Below are 21571 nucleotides of genomic sequence, written 5' to 3' on the forward strand. Positions count from 1 at the left end.
CGAACATGAACCGTGTAGACACATCACGTATGCAGCACAATGTGCGCTATAGGCATCTTCTAACCGGAAGGCTTTACGACACTTGCAAATGAGTTCGCTCAGAGTCCCCACGCTCAGCCACGAGTTCGATGCTTCAAAGCGGTACAAAAGCGCCTCTATTGAATGCGGTGTTGCCTTAGAAACGAGCTGTTTCTAAAGCTCAGGCGTGCGTTGCTTGCTCAGGCCCACATTTCGTTGCCGCGCCGAACACTACGTTGCTCGACGCTCACCGCGTCCGTTGCGGGGCGCGTAGTCGCTATGCCGTAGCCCATTGTCTCACACCCCTTGGCGGGTCGACGGGAACGCTGTCGCGTTCCACTCTTGAAGGCGAAGCTTAAGAGTCGTCCAATTTTTGTATCGCTTGAATGGATTTATATCCACTCCTGTTGGGGCCTTCTGGTGGCCTGCGGTATTCTCTAAATAAAAAAAAATGGCTGTGGCTTAGGTAAGGTTAAAAGCATACTAGCCTTTATTTTAGTTGTTGAACCACTGTTTAGCCTGGTGAACTGCTGTTGCTTGGCTATATTTGGTTCGGCTAGACGAAGAAACAACTCACGCATTACTGCTTCGCCTTCAAGAGTGGAACGCGACAGCGTTCCCGTCGACCCGCCAAGGAGTGTAAGACAATGGGCTACAGGGCAGCGACTACGCGCCCCGCATTGGACGCGGTGAGCGTCGAGCAAAGCAGCGTTCGGCGCGGCAACGAAATGTGCGCCTGAGCAAGAGACGCACGCCTTAGAAACAGCTCGTTTCTAAGGCAACACCGCATTCACTAGAGGCGCTTTTGTACCGCTTTGAAGCATCGTACTCGTGGCTCAGTGGTAGCGTCTCCGTCCCACACTCCGGAGACCCTGGTTCGATTCCCACCCAGCCCGTCTTGCAAGAGTTGAGCCAAAGCCACTTCTCCTCTGTCGTGACGTCACGGTGTCACGTGGTTTCATGGCAAAACCGCCGCGCCTGAGGAGCTGGGTTGAGCTCTCGTAATATGCTTCGCATAAAAAAAATTGGAAACTTATCATGGTTAAGCCCAGTGGATGCTTCGCATCCACTGGGCTTAACCTTAGCGTATCCTTAGCGTTTGGAGGCATCTTGACCGCATACACGCCCGGCGCAAAGACGCTGGCGCGGTTGCGGGCACAGAGACTGACGCGACAGCGGGCGCGCGCCGCTTCATCCCTGGCGTGACGTCACATATCACGTGATGCAGCGATAATGGCGCTGCCGCCGCGTCGCGCGCGACGGCGCGAATCGAAGCCTGGAGGCCTCCGCCGGGCGACGTCCGACGGCGCAATATGAGGCCCCATCTGCAGCCGGTGTGACGTCATCATGTGACGTCATGTCACGTGACCCCACTTCAGGGTCAATGGTGGCCACCGCCGGGCGTCGCGCGATGGCCCAAAACCTACGTTAATATGCTTCGCATAAAAAATAAAATTCGCTGACGACTTGCCTCGACGTTCGCGGGAAAGCTGTGTGGCAGAAATATAATACCAACGACATTGAGCCATTGTAGTAGCCTGTTTTCCGCGCACACTGTCCGCGATACGTTTCTGTTTTGCTGGCCCCATCCTGCACTAACCATGAGTTGACCGGGTGAGACGAGCGCGGTCTTCAGCACTGAAGCCGTTATCCAGGACACAGAAGAAAGAATACAAACAAGCGAATGCATTCACTGTGCATGAACAACATGAACAGTTCACTGTAAGAACGGCCACCGTCGGTTAGCAGAAACGGAAGTGGTGAAGGGTGCGCGGATTTCTTGTTGGCCGCTATTTATTACCTTATTTATGTAGGATATACTTCGGTAAATTCGACCATGTAGGTAGGGTTACTTGTATACAGATGAATTGTCTTTGTTGTCTCGTAAACCCTCTGCTGCCCCTTTCTTCTTCCTCTTGCTGACCGTAGTAGCCCAGCTGCTCTCCGTAAAATAATCTATAAACGTCTTCAGTGGTGTCCTTTTTTTTCTCTAAAAAAATCGGGAAACTAAGCACGTAGCTTTTTTTTTAACCCTTCTAGTAACACAAACAACTTCGCTGTATTATAAATCATGCCTATTGGAAAGTAAGCCCGAACCACGTCATAGACAAGCGGTAATTTCTAGCCGCCTCGCATGCGGACTGTGCGCGACGGAGTAGAGCGCAGTGCTTGACACGGGCCGATCGTGTTGAGGGCGTCCTTAAAGTCTGCCCCAAAACACTCACGTGAATTTTCCGCCAATTATGTGCAGGATCTGTCTGCCCAAAGTCAGCGCACAGGTTGTTTCCGAAGAGGAGGAGGGGCGGTGTTGGATATCAGGCTAGCTGGCAGACCTTTGGTGCGATCTTGTACGCGTTCCAAAATAGAACGGAGGCGGTTCGTTCCACCAAGCCAAATACGATTTGTCAATTTGAACCGTGCCGAACGCCATGACGTCAATTGCGGCGTGATATCTGCTATCAATCATTCCGTGTCGTCTGCTATCGGACGAACGGAACGAAACATACCGCCTATTTCGGGACGTAAAGAACGAACCGCCTCCGTTCTATTTTGGAACGCGTACAAGATCGCACCTCTTATGTCGCCTTCTAATGCTTCTGTGTATTAAGCAGAAAGGTGAGCAGCGTGAATAAAGTGACAACACGTGCACTGTCATTGCAAGGGGTGTAGCTGCGTCCCTTATCAACAGGCTGTTGACTTAACGCAAGTATGAAGATTGCGAAAGTTAAGATTTGTGGTTGCCACTTCCCCTACCGTGGGTTCCTAGCCTTGGGACAAGTAGATGTAATGTGCAAGGACGGAGCAGTGGATCATGCACGCACGTGCACGTCATCCTTACTTGTGGCCAGGGGCATAGCAAGAGGAGGGGCCTCATGGAGCTTCAGGCCCCCCCCCCCCCCCCCCCGCCCTGAAATGTTTTTGTGCTGTCATGCACCGCCAACCAACACAACCCCCGGCGCCGGAAATCAAGCTTGATTTTTTCTAGAATATCCTTTTCATGCGCAAAACGACATTTTGAAGCGAACATTGCGAAATCAGGCTGGATTTTGCGGCAACGCCTATGGACCGATGGTCAGATATCGTAACGCAAGGAGCTCCATCCGAGCACAAAGTTTCAAAGGCCTTTGGATGGCGAGTGGGCTCGTCGCGGCATCTTCCGGAGGCCGCGAAATCTAGGGAGCGCTTGAATTTCAATTCTGAAACTATGTGGGTGTTAAGTTCTCATAAACTTTTGATGCGAAAGGGGCGTTGACATTTCCAAAGTCGTGCTTTAGAATTTCAATGCCGGAACCGTGTGTGTTTAATGTTGTTACGAACATGTGAGGCCAAAGGTGCGTTGACATTTCTAAAGACGTACATCGCACCATGCTACGAGAGAAGCCAAATCAACACACTATTAGACAAGTTGACAAAGCACGCAGCGAGGTCCGATGAGACGAATCGTTGTGGTGGTTCATTTGTGCCGTCACGTCACAGAAAAGAATATGCACCTTTTTTTTTTTTACCCTGCGCCAAGGCATCCATGTCAAGACACTGAAGGCAGCAAAGCTGCGTTCTTATTTATTTTTCTACTTGGACTTCTATTCGCGAGGACACATTAAGCCTTTTTTTTTGTTCTCTCTACTTGCAGGCTGCCGAACCAGCCAGAGAACATGCGTTTTCCTCGGGCTGTATCGACCACCGCGCGGCGTAATTCGAGGCGCGTTCGTTTTTCTCTGGCCGAGTGGATTTTCGCCTGGCAGAGTTCTGGACGCTTTCTGGCTAGCACACGAGAAAAATAAACAATGCATGGTCGCTCGCCGCGATCACCACGGGGACTCGACGGATTGCAACGCGTTCACTTGAGCGCAACCTCTCCGGAAAATTTTGTCTCGCCGGTGTAGGATACCGAGCAGTATGTGCATAGCTCTCTGTGGGCCATGCGTCTCACGTTTATTTTTTAGATATTCCTTCGGTAGCCGCACTAGGTGCCCAAAGTAGGCATTCGATTGTATACAACATGATTTGCGTTATTTCATTTCAGCTCCCCCCGCGCCACACACAAAAAGAGACTGCTGCGGCGTAGCGAATTGTCGCATGGTGAAAGTTCGATTTTATTACTTCTTTTGCGGAAAGTAATGGGTGAGAGGACGCTTCAGTTGCCGGATGCTCTTACTATATTATTCTGAAAGCAGTTATTTGGACACTCCAGGCGCATTCCTGCCGTCGCCCTCATGTTCCATATAATGTCCAGGGTGCTAACATCGTGACCGCGCGCCGCACGCTGTATGTGCGAGTGAAAGAGTAAGGGCGAGGCGCATGGGTGAGCCGACAATGGCGTCTCAGTCTTGTGTGCGCAAATGAGAAAAGCGGGGAGGAAGCGCGCCGCCTTCCGTCACGCTCCGTGCATCGGGGGAGTGAATGGAGGGGGGGGGGGCTGTGATCTGTGATTGCGCCACATGTTTATATGCCTTGCTTGACGCATCATACATAGTGACTTTTCCTTACATACGTAGATATATCGCTTATACGTATATTTAGTTATCTTGTTGCGACGTTTTGTGTATATGTGCAGTGAACGTTGTTTCCAGTGACACGTTTTTCCCTTTATCAAGCTGTATCTTTGCATTTCTAACGTGCGAAGGCGAGTGAAATGAAAGTGAGCCAACCCACCCTGCGCAATAAAGGTTCGGTTCATTATCTGCGAGGCATGCACGTGACACAGAGGCATCTCTTATTTATAAGAGGGACACGCAGGTGTGAGGATCAAGGTCCTTTAACGCTCGCATACAGAGGATCGAACATGGTTGTGTGACATAATTGAAACTCCAAAAGTTGAACAGCGTGGTGTCGTGAGATTTTTGACAGATGAAGATGTTTCCCCAAAAAGAAATTAGTCACTGTACGGCTGCCGTGTACGTTGAACATTACATTTCATTGGCCACTGTGATACGTTGGAGCAAACGGTTCAAAGAAGGACGTGAAAGTTGCAAAGACGATCCAAGACCGGGCCAAAGCCACCGAGCCATCACCCCCAACAAAATTGCAAAGGCTGGTTAGACAAGAACGGAGGATAGGCATCGATGAATCAGCAGAGCGTGTGAACATCAATCACGGTTCGGGTCACAGCACAATTCATGAACATCTCGGTTTTCAGCTCTTGTGTGTGAAATGGATGCCCAAGATTTTGAACCGCCGCCAGAAGACGGACAGGTTCGGTGCTGCCTTGTCTCATCTAATCCGGTACCACGATGAGGGTGAGGAATTTTTTACTGCACTTGTGACTCGGGACGAATCATGGTGCCACTACTATAAGCCCGAAACACGACGGCAAAGCTTACAAAGGAAACATTTCAATCAACCATCCCCAAGAAAAGCAAAGGCCGTTATTTTCTGCTGTAAAGATAACTTTTTTTTCGATCGTCAAGGGCCATTATTGATCGAATTTGCTAAGCCTGGAGAGGCTATCAATTGTTTCCGATATCGTGAAACGTCGGATGGGCTGCGTGTCTTTCAAGTGGGAAACGTTGCAACATCCGCCATACAGCCCGGACCTGTCGCCTTACGACTTCCACATTTTAAAGCATTTGAAGAAACAGCTCAAGGGAACCAGATTCGTGTCGGACGATGACATGAAAGAGTCAGCTACAGACTTTTTGAAGCAGCAATCCAAGGAGTTTTATGAGACGGCAATCATGCGACTAGTTAGTCTGTGGGACAAAGGTCTAAATGCTCATAGAGGCGACGTTTAAATAAAGTGCGCCGCTTGTCATATATTTGCATTGGCCCAGTGTCATTTGATTCGCCCTCTTACATTTTACAGAACACCTATCAGGCTTCAGCCTCGCAACTAAGCCATCGATTCCTCCATGGTGTTTGGCTCGACCTGCAGTGCACCTCACCATACCAGGAATCAGGAAAAAATCTGAGCTGTCATCACCTGCTCTTAAACAACTAACTCTGTTCCTTTGACACGAGAGGTACGCCGACCACGTACATATTTAAACTGATGGATTGGCAACTCTCCAGTGTTCCTCTGGAGCCGTGGTTTTCTCAGCGACAGCCACCACCATCAGTTTCAAGACATGTAACCAAACGACACCGATGGCTGTGGAACTTGCAACTCTTCGCGCTGCACTTTGTCTCGTCAGCCAAGAACAACCTCGAAGGTGTTCAATATTCAGTGACTCGAAGGCAGCGCTGCAGTGTTTGCTGTCCGCCCTGCGGCGTGGACCACTCGAAGAAATGGTATTAGAGATTAGAGAACTAATCCATATCTTGACTGAAAAAGTACACCACGTGACATTTCAGTGGCTTCCAAGTCGCTGCGGCACCATAGGGAACGAACACGCCGATAGCGCTGGTCGGTCGGCTCTTCAAGGTGACGAAGAGGAGCCGATACCATTATCAAGGACAGATGCCGCTAGATAACTTCGAATGCTCAGCCGTAGTATCACGTTCTTCTTGTGGAATGCAGGAAGTTTCCAAAACAGCCGGCTGCACAACGTAGACTTTTCTCTGCGCCTTTGCATTGCAGCTAGACTCTGCCGTCGCGAAGTTACTCTGCTTTGTCGAGTATGGTAGGGGTGGCTTTCACTAAGTATTTTGCTTTCCGAATCGGATGGGCCGACGACTCCTCATGTTATGACTGTGGGAACGAGCAGACTCTTCAACACCTTCTCCGTGACTGTCCTCGATATAATTTCCAGAGGCGATCGCTCGCAAACGTGATAGCGCGCTTTGACCGAAGACCTCTTACAGAGGAACTTATTTTAAAATGCCGCCATCGCAAGCCATCGCAGCAGAGGGCGACAAGGGCACTGTTGCAGTTTAAGGGCAACAGAATTGGACAAGCGGCTGTAGCATGAACAGGTGCTCATAGTGCTGAAAGTGCTATTGTGCTGTGCGGTGATAGTATGCGGCGACAGTGACCCATTGTGATTGTATGTCTATGCTCCTTTCTTTCTTTATCTCCAATTTGTTATGACTTTACGACCCCTTCCCCTCTTTCACTAGCGTAGGATAACAAACCGGATCTTCCCCTCTGGTACACCTCCCTGCCTTTCCCCTTTCCTCAGTCTCTCTGTTTTTTATATATGCTCTCTATTGCGACTACAATTTCGGAGCCATTACAATACACGACCGGCCACAGCTGCTTCTGCGCAATACATTGTAACAAAGGACAGCGTCACTGAGATTTTCCCCTTGTCCTTGCATATGTACAAAAAATGTAAACAAGGTTCTTGAATGACAGAGGGAGAGAGAGCTGCAAATGAAAGAAAGGCAGCGAGGCTAACACAGTTTTATTAAAATATTGGTCCTCAACTTGTTCATTTCATGGTCTTTACATATTTCATAGCAGCGACATGCACTGCTTTGCTGCTTTGAAAGGGATACATTTATAAAGTTCGTGTGAGATTAGCTTTATTTGTTATTTGTTATTTATCAGTTATTTCGGGCACAATTTTTGAGACAACCGAGTACATCATTTTATGAAAAAGTACTTATTGTACACCCATGAGCAAAAGTATACGGACCACAGGGTCACCGAAAAAACAGAATTTCTTCGTAATTAACACGCATCAATGAAAACTGACGGGTGCACTAGAAAATTCGTAATTCCAAGTTTGGAATACAGTTTTTTCTTTGAACTTGCATTCACAGACAGAGGAGAAAGGGAGTTTTATCGTGCAATCCCTCATCCGTATACTTTTGCTCACCGGTGTACATGTCTTGGTAGTGCGTAGCGTTGAAGAATTCGTTTGCACTATCTTTGGCTATGGCAACGCAGTTATTATTAATGTTCACTGTATTCGATCACTCGACAATTTCTATAAGGAATAGGCCGAGCGGCAAAGTGAGCCCCCCCCCCCCCTTCCAAACGAAATTTCTAGCTACGCCACTGCTTGAGGCCCCCTTCTGATGCGAACTCGTGAGATGGCCCACTGAACCAAAAAGCCAGCCTGTGTAGCGTGCATCAGCGAAATGGCGCCTAAACCCCCACAGGCTGCGACGCCGCGTCACGAGCGGCGCCTGGCGAAATTCTCATTGGCTGGTGACGTCACGTCACGAGCGCGCCTCGACGGAGCAAAGCGGGTGAACGGGACCACCTGCTGCCCCGTTAGCGCCCACGGTGTTGCGTGAGGGCAGAGGGATCGTCGCAACACCACTTCGCCCTCGCTTCCGCTCTCAGAATCTGGCGCGCTGTTCCAGAGCCAGCATCGCAGCCTGCTGCTGCTGCTTGCTGGCTGGGCCAACACGTACCGCTAGGGTACATTAGTCGCGGCACAAAACTGCGAGGATCGCTCAGCGCTGTTCGATTGGACCATTAATGCTTTCGCATTCATAAACCATAAATGCTTAAGCTGCCTGGCATCTTTTTTTTTCTGCTTCCTTTAGAATTCCCAAGCAGGAGACTGGGGACGGACGCTTTCATTTCGACAGATAATTTGCAGATGCAGACAAATTTTCCATGAATGGTGCTTTTTTTTTGCTGCTGGACATTTTTCTGGCGTGTTCAATGCTAATTTGGTGGTAAGATACCCCCTCTATTTTCTTGATGTGTCATCATCGCGTCATTAGGTTCGTAGTATAGGCAACTGGCCGCGTCACAACTGGCCCAATGTAGAAGAAATCTGAAGTAGCAGAAGCTTGATGTGGGTGAGTTGGTTATGCATACTTGGATGAAATAAGCGCTGCGAAGACGCGGACGAAAGAACACATGTACGACAGACAAGGCGCTACTTTCAACTAAATGTTTTTTGAAGAAACAGAACTTTAAATAGCTAAATAATAGCTCATTTCATCAAGTATGCATAACCAACTCACCCACATCAAGAGATAGACTAGAACGGGAGATATCGGAAGCCTTTTACATTGCTAAGGCCGAGGGCACGTGCATTAGTTGCCCTTCAGTGACGCTTACTGAAAAATAGATAGCTTTTCTGAAGAGATAGGGAGGTCGTGATGTCACGTTGGGCCGTTTTTGGTTGCATCTATTTAAAGTTCTGTTTCTTCAAAAAACATTTAGTTGAAAGTAGCGCCGTGTCTGTCGTACATGTGTTCTTTCGTCCGCGTCTTCGCAGCGCTCATTTCATCAAGTACACAACTGGCCGCATGCAGGCTTTATTTCCACAAAAACTAAATACAGCTTTGCGGCGGTAAAGTGGGGAAAAAAGCTGCTCGTGGCAGCTTGACCAGCCCCAAATACCCTTAATACGCCCATATTTATCGATAGTTTACTGACGCCTACGAAGTTGTGGCAAAATTATTGGAGCATAGTACAGATGATGATGTAGGCTACAAACCTTGAAAGAACTCAGAAAAAAAAATTGGGCAAATGTTCAAATCCTATGCATATTGGCGTATGCTTGCATGGACGGAGAAACGCAGACGCTGAAAAAATTGGGTGGGCTTCATAAGACGTACAGCACCTGTAGACTCCAGTTCCTCGACAAAGTTCACGATCCGAAACCCTTACTCAGTGATGTGGACGGAATAATCTCCCAACAGAGCGCTTATGCATATATTAGCACCAAAATGAAAGCAGACGGCAAGCTGACTATTAGAAGCTATACCAGGTCATTGACGACGAGACCGGGCTCACCTGCGTGTGAGTGAGCCCGGTTAAGTCTTTATTTTCCTTTTGATCATTTCAGAACATATATTATGACTATATCGCACCTTACTTGTCATTTTCACAGTTTAGTACATGTATCATCATGATCATCAGCCTGGTTACGCCCACTGCAGGGCAAAGGCCTCTCCCATACTTCCCCAACTACCCTGGTAATGGTGGTCATGTCCCTGCGAACTTCTTAATCTCATCCGCCCACCTAACTAGAAACTGCCTCTATTCATTTTCGCTTGTCACTTATGTCCACATCAAAATTATTTCGCCTTCTTTTCATTTTCCTTCTTCTGTTCCAATTTGATTGCTGTATGGTGAATATCTTGTACCAACATTTATTCATGTCCGCGTGAGAGCTTTGACCCATTAAATATTTCCCCCTTCGAATTCAGAGAGCCATTATGCTGAGACCAATATTGAACAGCGTTTTCACGCCTAGCCACCCTAGCCAAAAGTTGAAATGTTGGACACACTTTGAAGGCGTTTTGCAATGCATTAGGAAATCTACACTGCAATATATTTAGCTTTGGCTAACATGGCACATTACTCAAAAAAATTTTCTTTTCTTTCAGGTACAGTGCTGGAACAAGGAACGTGGTTGCGACGCGGTTTTAGCTGTATCAGACCTCAACAAACATTTTTCTGGAAAATGTCGCCACCACTCTACGCCATGCCCTAAATGTTCAATGGTCGTACTACGTACTGACGTGTGTGCCCATCTCCAGAGCGAATGCAAAGATTATGTGTTGTCGCTGATGTCTAGAATTCCAGAAGGGTCAGACAGTGACCAAAAGGCAATTATTAGAGCTCTGAAGGGAAGTTTAGACAAGCGAGTAGGTGAACTGAAAGACAGGTTGGACCAATTTATTAGTGATAACTCCCAATGTGATCATCTGAATGAGATTTCAGATTGGATTACCTCAATGAAAGAAACACTGCTAGAGATATTAACAGGAAATAACCCACTAGAGAACATTGCGTTACGAACTGCAGCTAGCTTATCCGCCTCAGGAACACTCCAGGAAGCTTTGACTAGTCATGGTGAAAAACTGCGTGAGCATGCAGAAATTACAAGTAAATCAAATGAAGCACTGAGGAAAGTTCTAGAGGACACTAAGCGAACACTCGTACAGAAAGCATATCCACCTAACACGTTGCAAGAGGAACTCCGGGAATCCTTGGTGGTTGACAGCGTAGTGCTCAAGAAAGTTTACGAAGGTGTCAATGCGCTGAAAGAAATATTTAGGAATGAGTTGCAGGATGCCACGAGAAAAATATGCAGAAATTTGTCAGAAAGTGGTGCTGGGATTGGTGAATCACACGATGTTGCGCAGCAAGATGCGTCGAGGGCATCAAACTAACAAAAAGAACTGGCCTTAAATACAATTAATGTCAAGCGATACCAGTTTTCCGTACAAGCATTCAAAGCAGTGAAAGAGAGTGCAGTTTCAAATGGCTATATTTATTGCCCTTGTGAAACGCTTTATATTTCCGGCTATCACGTGTCACCCGGAGTTGAGCTTAGTAAAGAAGGAGATGATGTGCTACTACATGCTACCCTTCAGCTCCACAAAGGTGCGATCGACGAGTTTCTTGAGTGGCCGTTTAGTCAGGATATTCTGCTGACCGTTATACATCAACGGGAGAATAAACGGCGCCAGATTGTGGCAGGTACTTCGGGTAAACTAAATTACTATGGAAGGCCTGAGGATTTAACTCACCACAGCTTTCATTTACGAGGAGCGTCCTCATTTGTCTTAGATGAATTGGAACGTGAAGGGTATGTCAATGAGGATAGCCTTTGGTTCCGTTGGGAGCTTGTTTCGAAAGACTTAGCCAAACAAGAGTGATCGGCGCTTCATATTTTATTCAGTATTTGTGCCGATAAATCTGCTGGGAATAAACATACTTTCGTCCAAAGCGAGATGAAGCTTCCGGCTAAGCTCTAACCAATCTTCTTTTTATATTTTGACATATAGACCACTACGAATTAGAGATGATGAATGACTACAAGACAGCCCCGAGTGATCTCACGTTCCTGTCCAAACAGGTCAATGAATAGATCACTAACGAGCAGATGCAAAACACCAATGGTGAATACTTGTACCTTACACATATAGCACAGGGGCTACCGAACTGGGTACCGTGAATGGCCCTTCAAAACTCTGCGAGCAGCCAAAGCGAATCTGGCCCCATTACCGTTTGATTGTTTCTATTGCGATAGCAATTTTATGGACACTCCAGGAGCGTGTATGTCGTCGACGTCACCGGGAGGTTGCGTATGAAGTCCAAGGGCGATAAAACCGTTGCCGCGCGCCGTATACAATATGTGCGAGTCAAAGCATGTGAGGGTGATCCGGCAAACGCGGTGCAATCGAGGAACGCGGCCCGAATGCGTGCGCTCGCCTGTCGCACGCGAGGCAGGACAGTGCCTCCTAAATAGCAGGCCTGTGCACTCCGATTTGTGACATCATGCTACTTGGACCAAACGTTCCCTTGCCAAGCCCAGCGCGACGAAGGCGATGACGCCAAAACCACCGCGGCTCGATCGGGGGCGTCCCCATTAGATACTATGGCAGTCGGGCAAGGTAGCATGACGTCACGGATAGAAGTGCACCGGCCTTGTGTTATCTAGGAGGCGTTGGGCAGGACAGGGCGTTGGGCAGGACAGTTGGGCAGGAGGGTCAGGCAGGGGAGGAGGGACGTTCCTCTCCGGTGGTTGCAAGGGTGCCTCGATGTCCTCCTCGCCCGCCGCTCTGTACAGAGTGGAGAAAACCGTGGCGTCTACTACGGCCTTGGCCACGCGAATCGCGGCCGCCGTAGTAGACACCTTTGGCGGACGCTGCAGGGACGCGTTGCCGGCGCTCGTGTGTCTTGAAAGCAATCTGCGACGTGGCCACAGTGGACACCCGCGTGCAATTTAGCGCGACAGCGTTAAGGAGCCCGTGCCGCAGAAAATCCGGCGTCAAACGTCGCCTAGGAAAAAATAATTTCGCACGAAATTCCGAACCACGCATACCAAACCATTTATCTACGAACAAAGTTGCTCATACCTTGTCTTTCATTCTTTACAAAATTATTGCTCGCAATGTTGAGAACGGCCGCCCACAAATAGGTGTAATAAACGAAAAACTCCCACAGCTCATGTCCTTTATGTTAGTTCTCCTCAGACTGAAATGTAAAAGTGCGAAACAATAACAGGAAATTGGCCCACGCAAGAGGCAGCGTTTCTACCAAAAACCTCGCCTTCCCGCATAGCATTCGCAACCAGCGTTTCCCGGTAAACGTTACGGTTACATAAGCTGCAGTTGCCGGGAACCATGAAAAGCAGTAAGGGGTCATGAACGCTGTCGCGTTCCAGTCTTAATGGCGAAGCTTAAGCGTCCTCCAAATTTTTAACAATTGCTAGCTGGAAAAGCAGGGCGTGGCGTCTCTCGAAGCGCCCGACGTTTCTGCGCAAGCGCAAGTAAGAGCGGTCGTGAGAGGAGAGAAAATCTGGGGCCTTTGCCCCTTCAATACGTAACACTGCTTAGGCACTACGGGGCAGAAGTTTCTTTGAGCGTGTTGCATGCGTTTGTTCCTAGTCTTGCCGGAATCGCGGAATGGGGTCGAGTTTACCCTCGGACGATGGCTTCCTGCGCAGTGAAACAGGAGAAGCAGCGGACACTGACGGCCTATTTGATCACTGTGTGTGAAGGTGCGCCGAACAGACTTTCTGGCGCGTGCGGCGCTGATGCTGAGTCAGTCATTCCGGATTATAACTTTGTCGCGCATTACGGCACTCTACCTTTAAGAAAAATTACTTATTTTCCCGTAGGAGCGATAGGGCCGTAGTGGAAGCTGCAACAGCTCTCCTGGACTTTTCAGGAGCACATTTGAGTGGTCCCCTTTGAGTGAAATAAACGCACAGCCCCTTAGCAACCACGCTTGAAGACATGCCGTGAGGATTATTGGCTTTGCGTCTCGTCCATGTTCGGTTCGGTTTGGTTAGCTTAGGTTACCTCAGCTTAGCTTAAAGGGTGGCGCGGCGTATTCTCACAGCAGCTGCGCCGTGCGGGTTATTGGCTTATGTTGGGCTACGTTCGCGTTAGGTTAGGCTACGATAGTTTAAAAGCCGTTAGGATGGTGCATGATATTCTCGCAACGGTTACGTCGCAAGCATTATTGTGTTTATCTCGGCCTTGTTAGGTTAGGTTAAGTTAGCGTAAAACACGCTAGGGGCGCGCGGCAGTATCCTTATTGTGGTTGCAGGGGCGTCGAGCGTCACTGGCGCCCTCTTAGCCACTCGCGTTCATCCGCGTTGCTAAGGCCCTTTGCCTTCTAGATTTTCAATATATGCGAAGCGGCCTTTTTCACGCTCCTTGCTGTTCCCACGGAAGCATCTGCGATGTTTTCACCTGTTCCGCCGTGTCTGCAGCCAGCGTCTCAGCGTAAACAAACTCGACCCACTCCGCAATGCCACTACGCCTAAGGACCAACGCATACAACACGCGCTAAGAAACTTCTCCGTAGTGCCTAGGCAGTCATATATTCGAGGAGCAAAAGCCGCCACATTTTCTCTCTCGCACCGTCTAGCGCCTCCGAAAGTGCCACACCCCGCTGTTCTTACTAGCAATTGTAAGGTTGCCGCCCACGCGGGCATCATATTCAAAGCGATCTGCGATGTCTACAGAGTACGCGTAGTGTCGGTAGCTTTGTATGCGCTGTGCTTTCGACGTTTTGTTCGCGCTGAAGCGAGAGATGCATGAAGGTCACTTCACTCGCTGCTGCCGCGAGGCCTCGCTCCAAAATTTTGACAGCGAGTTTCCGCGCTCATCGAGCGAGATCTGTTGATGTTTACCTATGCGTGCGTGACACCGTGCTGGTTAAATTAGAATGCGTTAGCGGGCTTGTTCGTTTGAATCCATGATAGAATGTGTAAGCGCGACTGAACGAGGACGCAGAAAGAAGCAGACACACAAAAAGAGCGCTGTCTGTCTGTCTATTTCTTCCTACGTCCTTGTTCGGTCCCGCTTACAAATTTTATCATTGTTAATTTAATGAGTAAGCGAATGTTTATAAGCTTATATGGCGGCAAAATGTACTATCCCAACTTCGTACAGCTATCCACTAATTCATTAGCGCAATCGGTGCTTCGACTTTCGGGCGAAACTCCAAAAAATTTTTTTACATTAGAATATAAACTTTATGATACATAGCACCACATCCACGAGTCAGCAGCCTGCACCAGAAATGCTAAAGTGGCACCGGCGTTCAAGACACGTTATTCTGCGATTCGCGGCACCACATTGTCCATGCTGCACGAGTTTCATTTGTGCTCGCAGGGTGGTTTGAACGAGAATGACGTTGTATGTCCTGAGAGGTGAAAAAAACTTCAGAATAGAGTGGATGGTTGTCGGCGTATGAGCGTATTTTCCTGAGGGGGGGAGGGGCCCTACCCTCCCCTGTACAGAAGTGGAGGGGCAAAGTATGCAATTCGCCCACCCCCACACACTTTCGAGAGCGGCCGCATTCGGCTATGCGTTGGGAAATAAAAAAAAATACTGTCGAGGCCAAATTTTCTTACTGAATGCGTTCTCCACGTATGTTATATTTTTTCTTTATGGCGTATCCCCTGTTTGGGCAGCGAAAATTGTCTTTTGTGCTTCGCCGCGAACGGCTGTGGCAGACGACCAACGGGGCGGCGTATATGGCGTGCGCCATGAACGCTGGTATTGCGGAGAAGGGTGCCACTGTGCAGTTCCCGTTATAATAAGTTTCACGTTGCGCTTCTCGTATTATGAACAGTCTTTTGGGACAGCCTAATCATATTGGTAAACACAAAATAAGCTTGCTGCATTTAACCGAATGACGAGGGGGAGTGGCGAATAAATTATGATAATCTGGCGCGACATTCCGGCATGAAGTTGTTGGATGACAATATAGGGTAAATATTGAGTGTGTGTGTGCATATAGATATATAATATACGGCCACGGCGGCCGCATTTCGATGGGGGCGAAATGCGAAAACACCCGTGTGCTTAGATTTAAGTGCAAAGTAAAGAACCCCAGGTGGTCAAAATTTCCGGAGTCCTCCACTACGGCGTGCCTCATAATCAGAAAGTGGTTTTGGCACGTAAAACCCCAGATATTATATATATATATATATATATATATATATATATATATATATATATATATATATATATATATATATATATATATATATATATATATAGAGAGAGAGAGAGAGAGAGAGAGCGAGTCTGTGCGCGAGTGTTTGCAAACATTGCTTTCTATCGGCGCTAACATGTGGGGCAGAAACCTGGAGGTTAACAACCCTCGCGAACAAGGACGCGGCTTAGCCGTCTCCGGTGAAAAGAGGATCCTGTGGGTTGAGCCGACGCCGGGCGTTTGGACTTTATGGCCCCTTGGCGGCGGCAACATACCCATTTCGCCACGGCTTCACGTAGACGGCGCCCCCGGACCGACCCACCCTGTGAAAATTGGTAGTTGCCTTTTTCTGGCTCTCCCTCTCCCTCCAACCTTCTTTTTTCTCTCTTTCCATTTTTCCTGTCTTCTCCTGGCTTCCCCTTCAAGTTTTCCAGGCAGCAAGGGCTAACCCTGCCTGAGTAGCCAACCTAAGTTATGTCACATTCGGTTATAGTGGTAACGTTCCGCTGACGTTTGCAGAACCTGTTTCACAGGTACTGCAGTGTCCCGTTCTAGGGTTCCTCGGTGGGTGGCTAGCGTTACTGCCGGAAAATACTCGCTTATGGCTTCTTTCCCTCCTCTAACTCATCGCTCCTTGAAGAGGGGGCGCACCAATGCTGTCTTTGAGTTTTTTGGTCCTGAAAAAGAACTACCCCCCCCCCCTTTTCCATGTAATTCACTCCGAAAAACTAGACAAACCCGTGCAAACAATCTAAGTATCTTACCGAAGTTGTTGGTACAGGTTGTAAAGCATACAGGTTGGCAAGCGGTGATCTCCTCTTGGAGCTCCGCAACCAGAAACAATATGACAAACTACCCAATCTAGCATCATATGGATTCGCCCAAGTAACAGTGACCCCGCACCGACAACGAATACGTGCGGCGGCGTAGTCTCAGATGATCATCCGTTGGAGCTGACCCGAAGCGGAACTCCTGCAGGGCTTCAGTCGGCAGAACTTCATCGGCATTAAACAGATTAAGATGGGGCGCGACAGCAAGGAAAGCCAGACCGAGCACCTGACACTTTCGCCTCAAGTGTTCTGCCCGAGTATATCGAGGCCGGGTACATCAAGCTTCGTGTTAGGCCATGCGTGCCAAATCCCTGAGATGTTTCAAATGCTAGAGTTTCGGCCGCCGTTCACAGAGCTGCCGAGGCCGACAAGCTTCTGCGAAAACCAGTACTCGGGAGCCCCCCCACGGAATATTGGGAAACCTTCACATTGCGTAAACTGGGATGGCGAGCCCGCTGCATACTGGCGGTCATGCCCATCCTGCAAAAAGGACATTGTAACAATTCAAGTAAAAGAAGCCATAAGTTTCATGGAGGCACGAAAGCGGGTATCCTACCTGCAAAAGAACTCTTTTGCCAATGTGACGCGTCAGTGGCTAGCGACACAACGGCTTCCGGCGGCTGTCCTGCCCACACACGCCAATAGTGAAACGCCGACATTGACGCCATCTGCAGCCCCCCCCCCCCCCCCCCAACCCCGTGTTGTTGCAGCTAGCGCTGCTCCGCCATCCCCACTGAAGAGGCTATGGAGCTCCGGGCTGCTGGCCTCAAAGCTATCGTCCGCCGTGTGGAGGCCTTCACGTCAAACAAGCGCTCGGCGCGTGTCTAGTACCTCGCAAGAGACAATGGAAGTAACCAGCCAGACGGCAGCACCAGCGCCTAAGGGGCGGCGAGATTCTCGCGATCGCTCCAAGAATGACAAACCTCGCGCCACAGCGCCTGGAAAGAGCCCGTGAGATGATCTTCGTCTCTTAAACACACAGCACAGAACACATCTATCATAATGGAGACACAGATACTACAATGAAATGTTAGAGGTCTTCTTCATAACCTCGACGACATTGCAGAACTACTACACAAACACAATCCAACGTTGCCGTGTGTTCAAGAGACACATCTCAAACTTACGAACACTAATTTTCTTTCTAATTACTCTTTCTCACGAAAAGACCGCGACAGGGCTAACGCTTCCTGCGGTTTAGCAATAGTGACTGAGAAGTTGTGGCTTGCCGACACTTCGGCCTTCAAACGCCCCTTGAGGCAGTGTCAGTTCGTGTCTTTCTTTTTAATAAATTGGTCGCTGTATATTCCGTTTATATACCCCCTAACCACCATCCCGAAAAAGATTTTATAACCTCATTGATCAGCTCTCTGAGGCTTACATACTCGTGGGAGATTTTAGCGCTCGCAACACGATGTGGGGAGACTCACGATGCGACCCAGATGCCGACTTATTCAAAGCTTCCTGTTTAACTCTAGTGCGTGTGCGTTCTTCAGGAACCAACGTATTTTAATCCTCATCATACTTCATAGTCGTCAATAGATCTGTCGATTCTATCTTCCCTGAATTAAGGTGGAGTGTAATTGAAGATCTATTCGGAAGTGATCAGTTCCCAGCAACTCTAAAAATAGTAACACATGACCCATGCTAGCGTCCGTCGCTTGAAATGAGCCGAGGCTAATTGGAAATGTTTTAAGGAACCGACATGCATATCACCAGATTTTGGTATATGATTTTAGTTAAATCAACATTATTAGTATAGATCATTGTGTATCATAATTTACCACTTTTATAGGACACGCAGCGGAAAAGCTCATCCCTCAAACAAAAGGTCATTCACGTAGAAGACGTGTTCCCATGTTTTATTGTCCCGGCTTTGCTCGCACCGCATCGACAGAGTAGGCGCGCAGCTATATTTCGCGCCAGAAATTTGCTTCGGAGGAAAGCCAAATTAAAGTGACGGTTTTAGTTTTCATGAGAGTGTATACGTGCTGTAAAAACAGGTTCGTGGCAAAGAATACAATCGAAACAAACAAACCGGGAAGTGACTCGCTGTAACAAATTCATTGGTGTCTTACACAACAGGGAGAGCTGTTACCTCAGTTCCAGAAATGAACAAATCAAGCTGTGACTCAATACACACAAAAACACACTTTATAAAACAGAAATCAAAGCAAGGACAAACAGCGTTATGGCGTGGAGTCTACAAAATCCCAATATATTGACAAGAAGGGGATCACAGCGTGGAAGTGCAAACAGAGGATATGCACGAAATCGCACAAGGTTCAAACAAACTTTTGCCCTAACGCCGTCCTGGCAAATTTACGGAGTTAAATAAGGAGCGGGAGTTCATCAGATCAAAGCTGTGGAAAGAAAAAAAAATCACCGGCTGTTTCTTTATCCTGATCAGAAGTCCGTACTGCGTAGGCACCACAGTGACGCCGCAATTTTTGTAACTATACGTGCACAAATATTATCTGAAGGCTGTGGAATCTCGACCACGATACTTGAAGAAACTCAGACGGTTCAGTGATAAATGCATATCGCGCACGTCTTTTTAAACAGTGAGACATTTGTAAAATTTTCTAAACCGTAAGCATACGGAATCCGCAATCTAGGGTGGCTGTATGAGCTTCCTGATATAAAACAGCGTTGGCAACAAATCCAGGTAGCCCGAGGCATGATCGTAGAGCTTCTCCTTCTAAAAGTATGAGAGGTTTAATTTTGTAGGCTGGGCCACCGGAAAATATTACGCAGCCGAATTCTAATATGGGCCAAACATACATTTTACTTATCATCAGTAAGCTATCCCTGCGTAATCGAGAGCAACGGTGGCTGAGCAAGCGGAGCGTATCTACGGCGCGTTCTGCCTTTGTTTTAATATGTTCAATGTGACTGCGCCAGGTGAGCTTGCCATCGTAAATAACACCAAGGTACTTGACTTCGTCAGCTTTAGGAATCATTTCCTGTCAGTATTGTAAAAATATATGCACCTGTGCATTTAATGGGAATACTAATACCGCACTTTCGCTAATATTTAACGACATATATAACCACTCTAGCCATGTCTCCAGCATTCCTAAGTAATTCTGCAACGACTGTTCTAGTGAATGTATATTATTTGCGGATGTAAAAATGTACATGTCGTCTGTATAAGGATGTACTTCCGGCGCCCGACGTGTCTCTCTGGTTCTCCTCCCACTTCTTTTTCCTCTCTCTAGTCAGCCGAGGACTTCTGTTCTTGGATATTTGTTTTCTATTTTGTTTTTTGTTTTTCTTGTAGCGCTCTGCGCGCTTGCGCCAAAGCCGCATGACACATCGTCTCCGTCGTCTTCGTCGCGCATAAAGCACTGTACAGGGCTGCGAACTCGCAAGTCCTTGATTATGTGTACATAACAACTTAGCGCACACCATGACACTCATGTGTTGAGAAAAGGCAAAACCGATGCGTTCAACAAAGTTACCACTTCTAAATAAGCCGAATGAGCAATCCGGACGCCTGCACAAAAAAGCAAAAAGATACGTTACATTTCAGTGTGCCCTAATGATCTATGAATACGTAAGCGCCGTTGAACACTAGTTGCTGCATAAAGGACGTGTTCGAATAGGTGTCCTTCTGCAGCTACGGAGTACTGAGCCCATTTTATCGCATCTTCAGTGGCTTTCCTGATGACCCACGTTCAAATTCTGCGGCAGACATCCATTCCCCTTGAGCTAATCTGACATCCGTTCAATCATGCAAGCGCAATCTTTCACACAACCCCAAAGCAATAAATCAAGTGGAGAGAGGTCAGTGGACCTAGCTGTCCAATTTGCAGGCCCGTGCCTTCCAATCTATTGCGCATGAAAAGTCGTATCCAGCCAATTTCGTGCTTGGCTGCCGTTGTGTGCTGGTGATCCAACTCGCTGGTACCGCAGAAGTGGAAGATGTGACAGCGGGATTTCGCAGAGAAACTCGTGCACCATGCCTTCAAAAATTTCGTCCACGTAACGTTGTCCATTCAGCGTGGGACTCGGAGAAGATGGGACTGATTACACCTCCGGCGTAAACTCCGCACCCCACATCGAACGACCACTGGTATTGGCGGCGACTGCGCTTTACCTAGAGTGGATTGTAGTTGTTCCAATAAAGTGCATTATGTAAATTTACGTGGCCGTTTCTGCAAAAATTGGCCTCACCTGTGCAGAAGATGATGTTCAAAAAGCCCGGTCACTCATCGGCTTTTCGGAGGACCCAATTAGAGCAATCTAGGCGATTCTACAGGTCCCTGTCATCTAAGCATTCATGCTCATTACGGTGGCACAGGTGAAAGGCCGTCGTTTAGAATCATCTAAACTGGTGACTTGGAAATTGGTACCCGGGTGGCCACGTCTCGCACGCTAGAATGAGGGCTTGAGACCATAAATCCCAGAACGTTCGTGCGTAGGCTAGGACTCAAAGGGGGAGTCCTACGCCGCTGTTTCTTCAAGCTACTGCTTTGTCTCAGGTTTCAATCATTCCGGAAGATAGTCGACGCATTTGATCTACCACCACACTTCCATGATTGACTTATATTTGCGGCCTTCGCCTTGTCTTTCACAGCTCACAAGGCAAGGATCATTTTTACCTTCTGCTCATTAGAGAAAGACACGGTGACTGAAACTAAACAAAACGCACCTTTAAACGTTTGTACTTGCAAGTTGTCAATATCACTTTCGTGGTTATAGGAATTGTGAAACAAAATAGGAACCATCCGTGCACTATCACAACTTGTTTCCAACTAACGCCAAACGCGACGTGTTTCTTCGGCCGATTCAAAGCAGATAAGGTACTTTCGTAGGGTTTATTTATCACAATGTTTTACAGCGAAGCAATACATGGCTAGCCAATTTGTCCGACCCTCCATCTGTCGCCTGTACGCTGAAAACGCCTCCGGCGCAACCCTATGGGAATGCAAGAAAAAAAGCGAAAGAGAGGCAC

General features: G+C 48.0%; 1 protein-coding gene across 1 annotated transcript in view; it reads left to right on the forward strand.

Annotated features, from left to right (window-relative positions):
• Positions 1-11122, forward strand: part of LOC139050753 (uncharacterized) — a 28176-nt gene extending 17054 nt beyond the window's left edge. Inside the window, exon 2 of the mRNA XM_070527466.1 lies at positions 10201-11122. Within this exon, the coding sequence (XP_070383567.1) occupies positions 10201-10989 (789 nt within the window). The 3' untranslated portion in view covers positions 10990-11122. The remainder of the gene's footprint in view (positions 1-10200) is intronic.
• Positions 11123-21571: the final 10449 nt, after the last annotated feature.

This window comes from Dermacentor albipictus, chromosome 10, assembly GCF_038994185.2.
Source record: "Dermacentor albipictus isolate Rhodes 1998 colony chromosome 10, USDA_Dalb.pri_finalv2, whole genome shotgun sequence".
NCBI lineage: Eukaryota > Metazoa > Arthropoda > Arachnida > Ixodida > Ixodidae > Dermacentor > Dermacentor albipictus.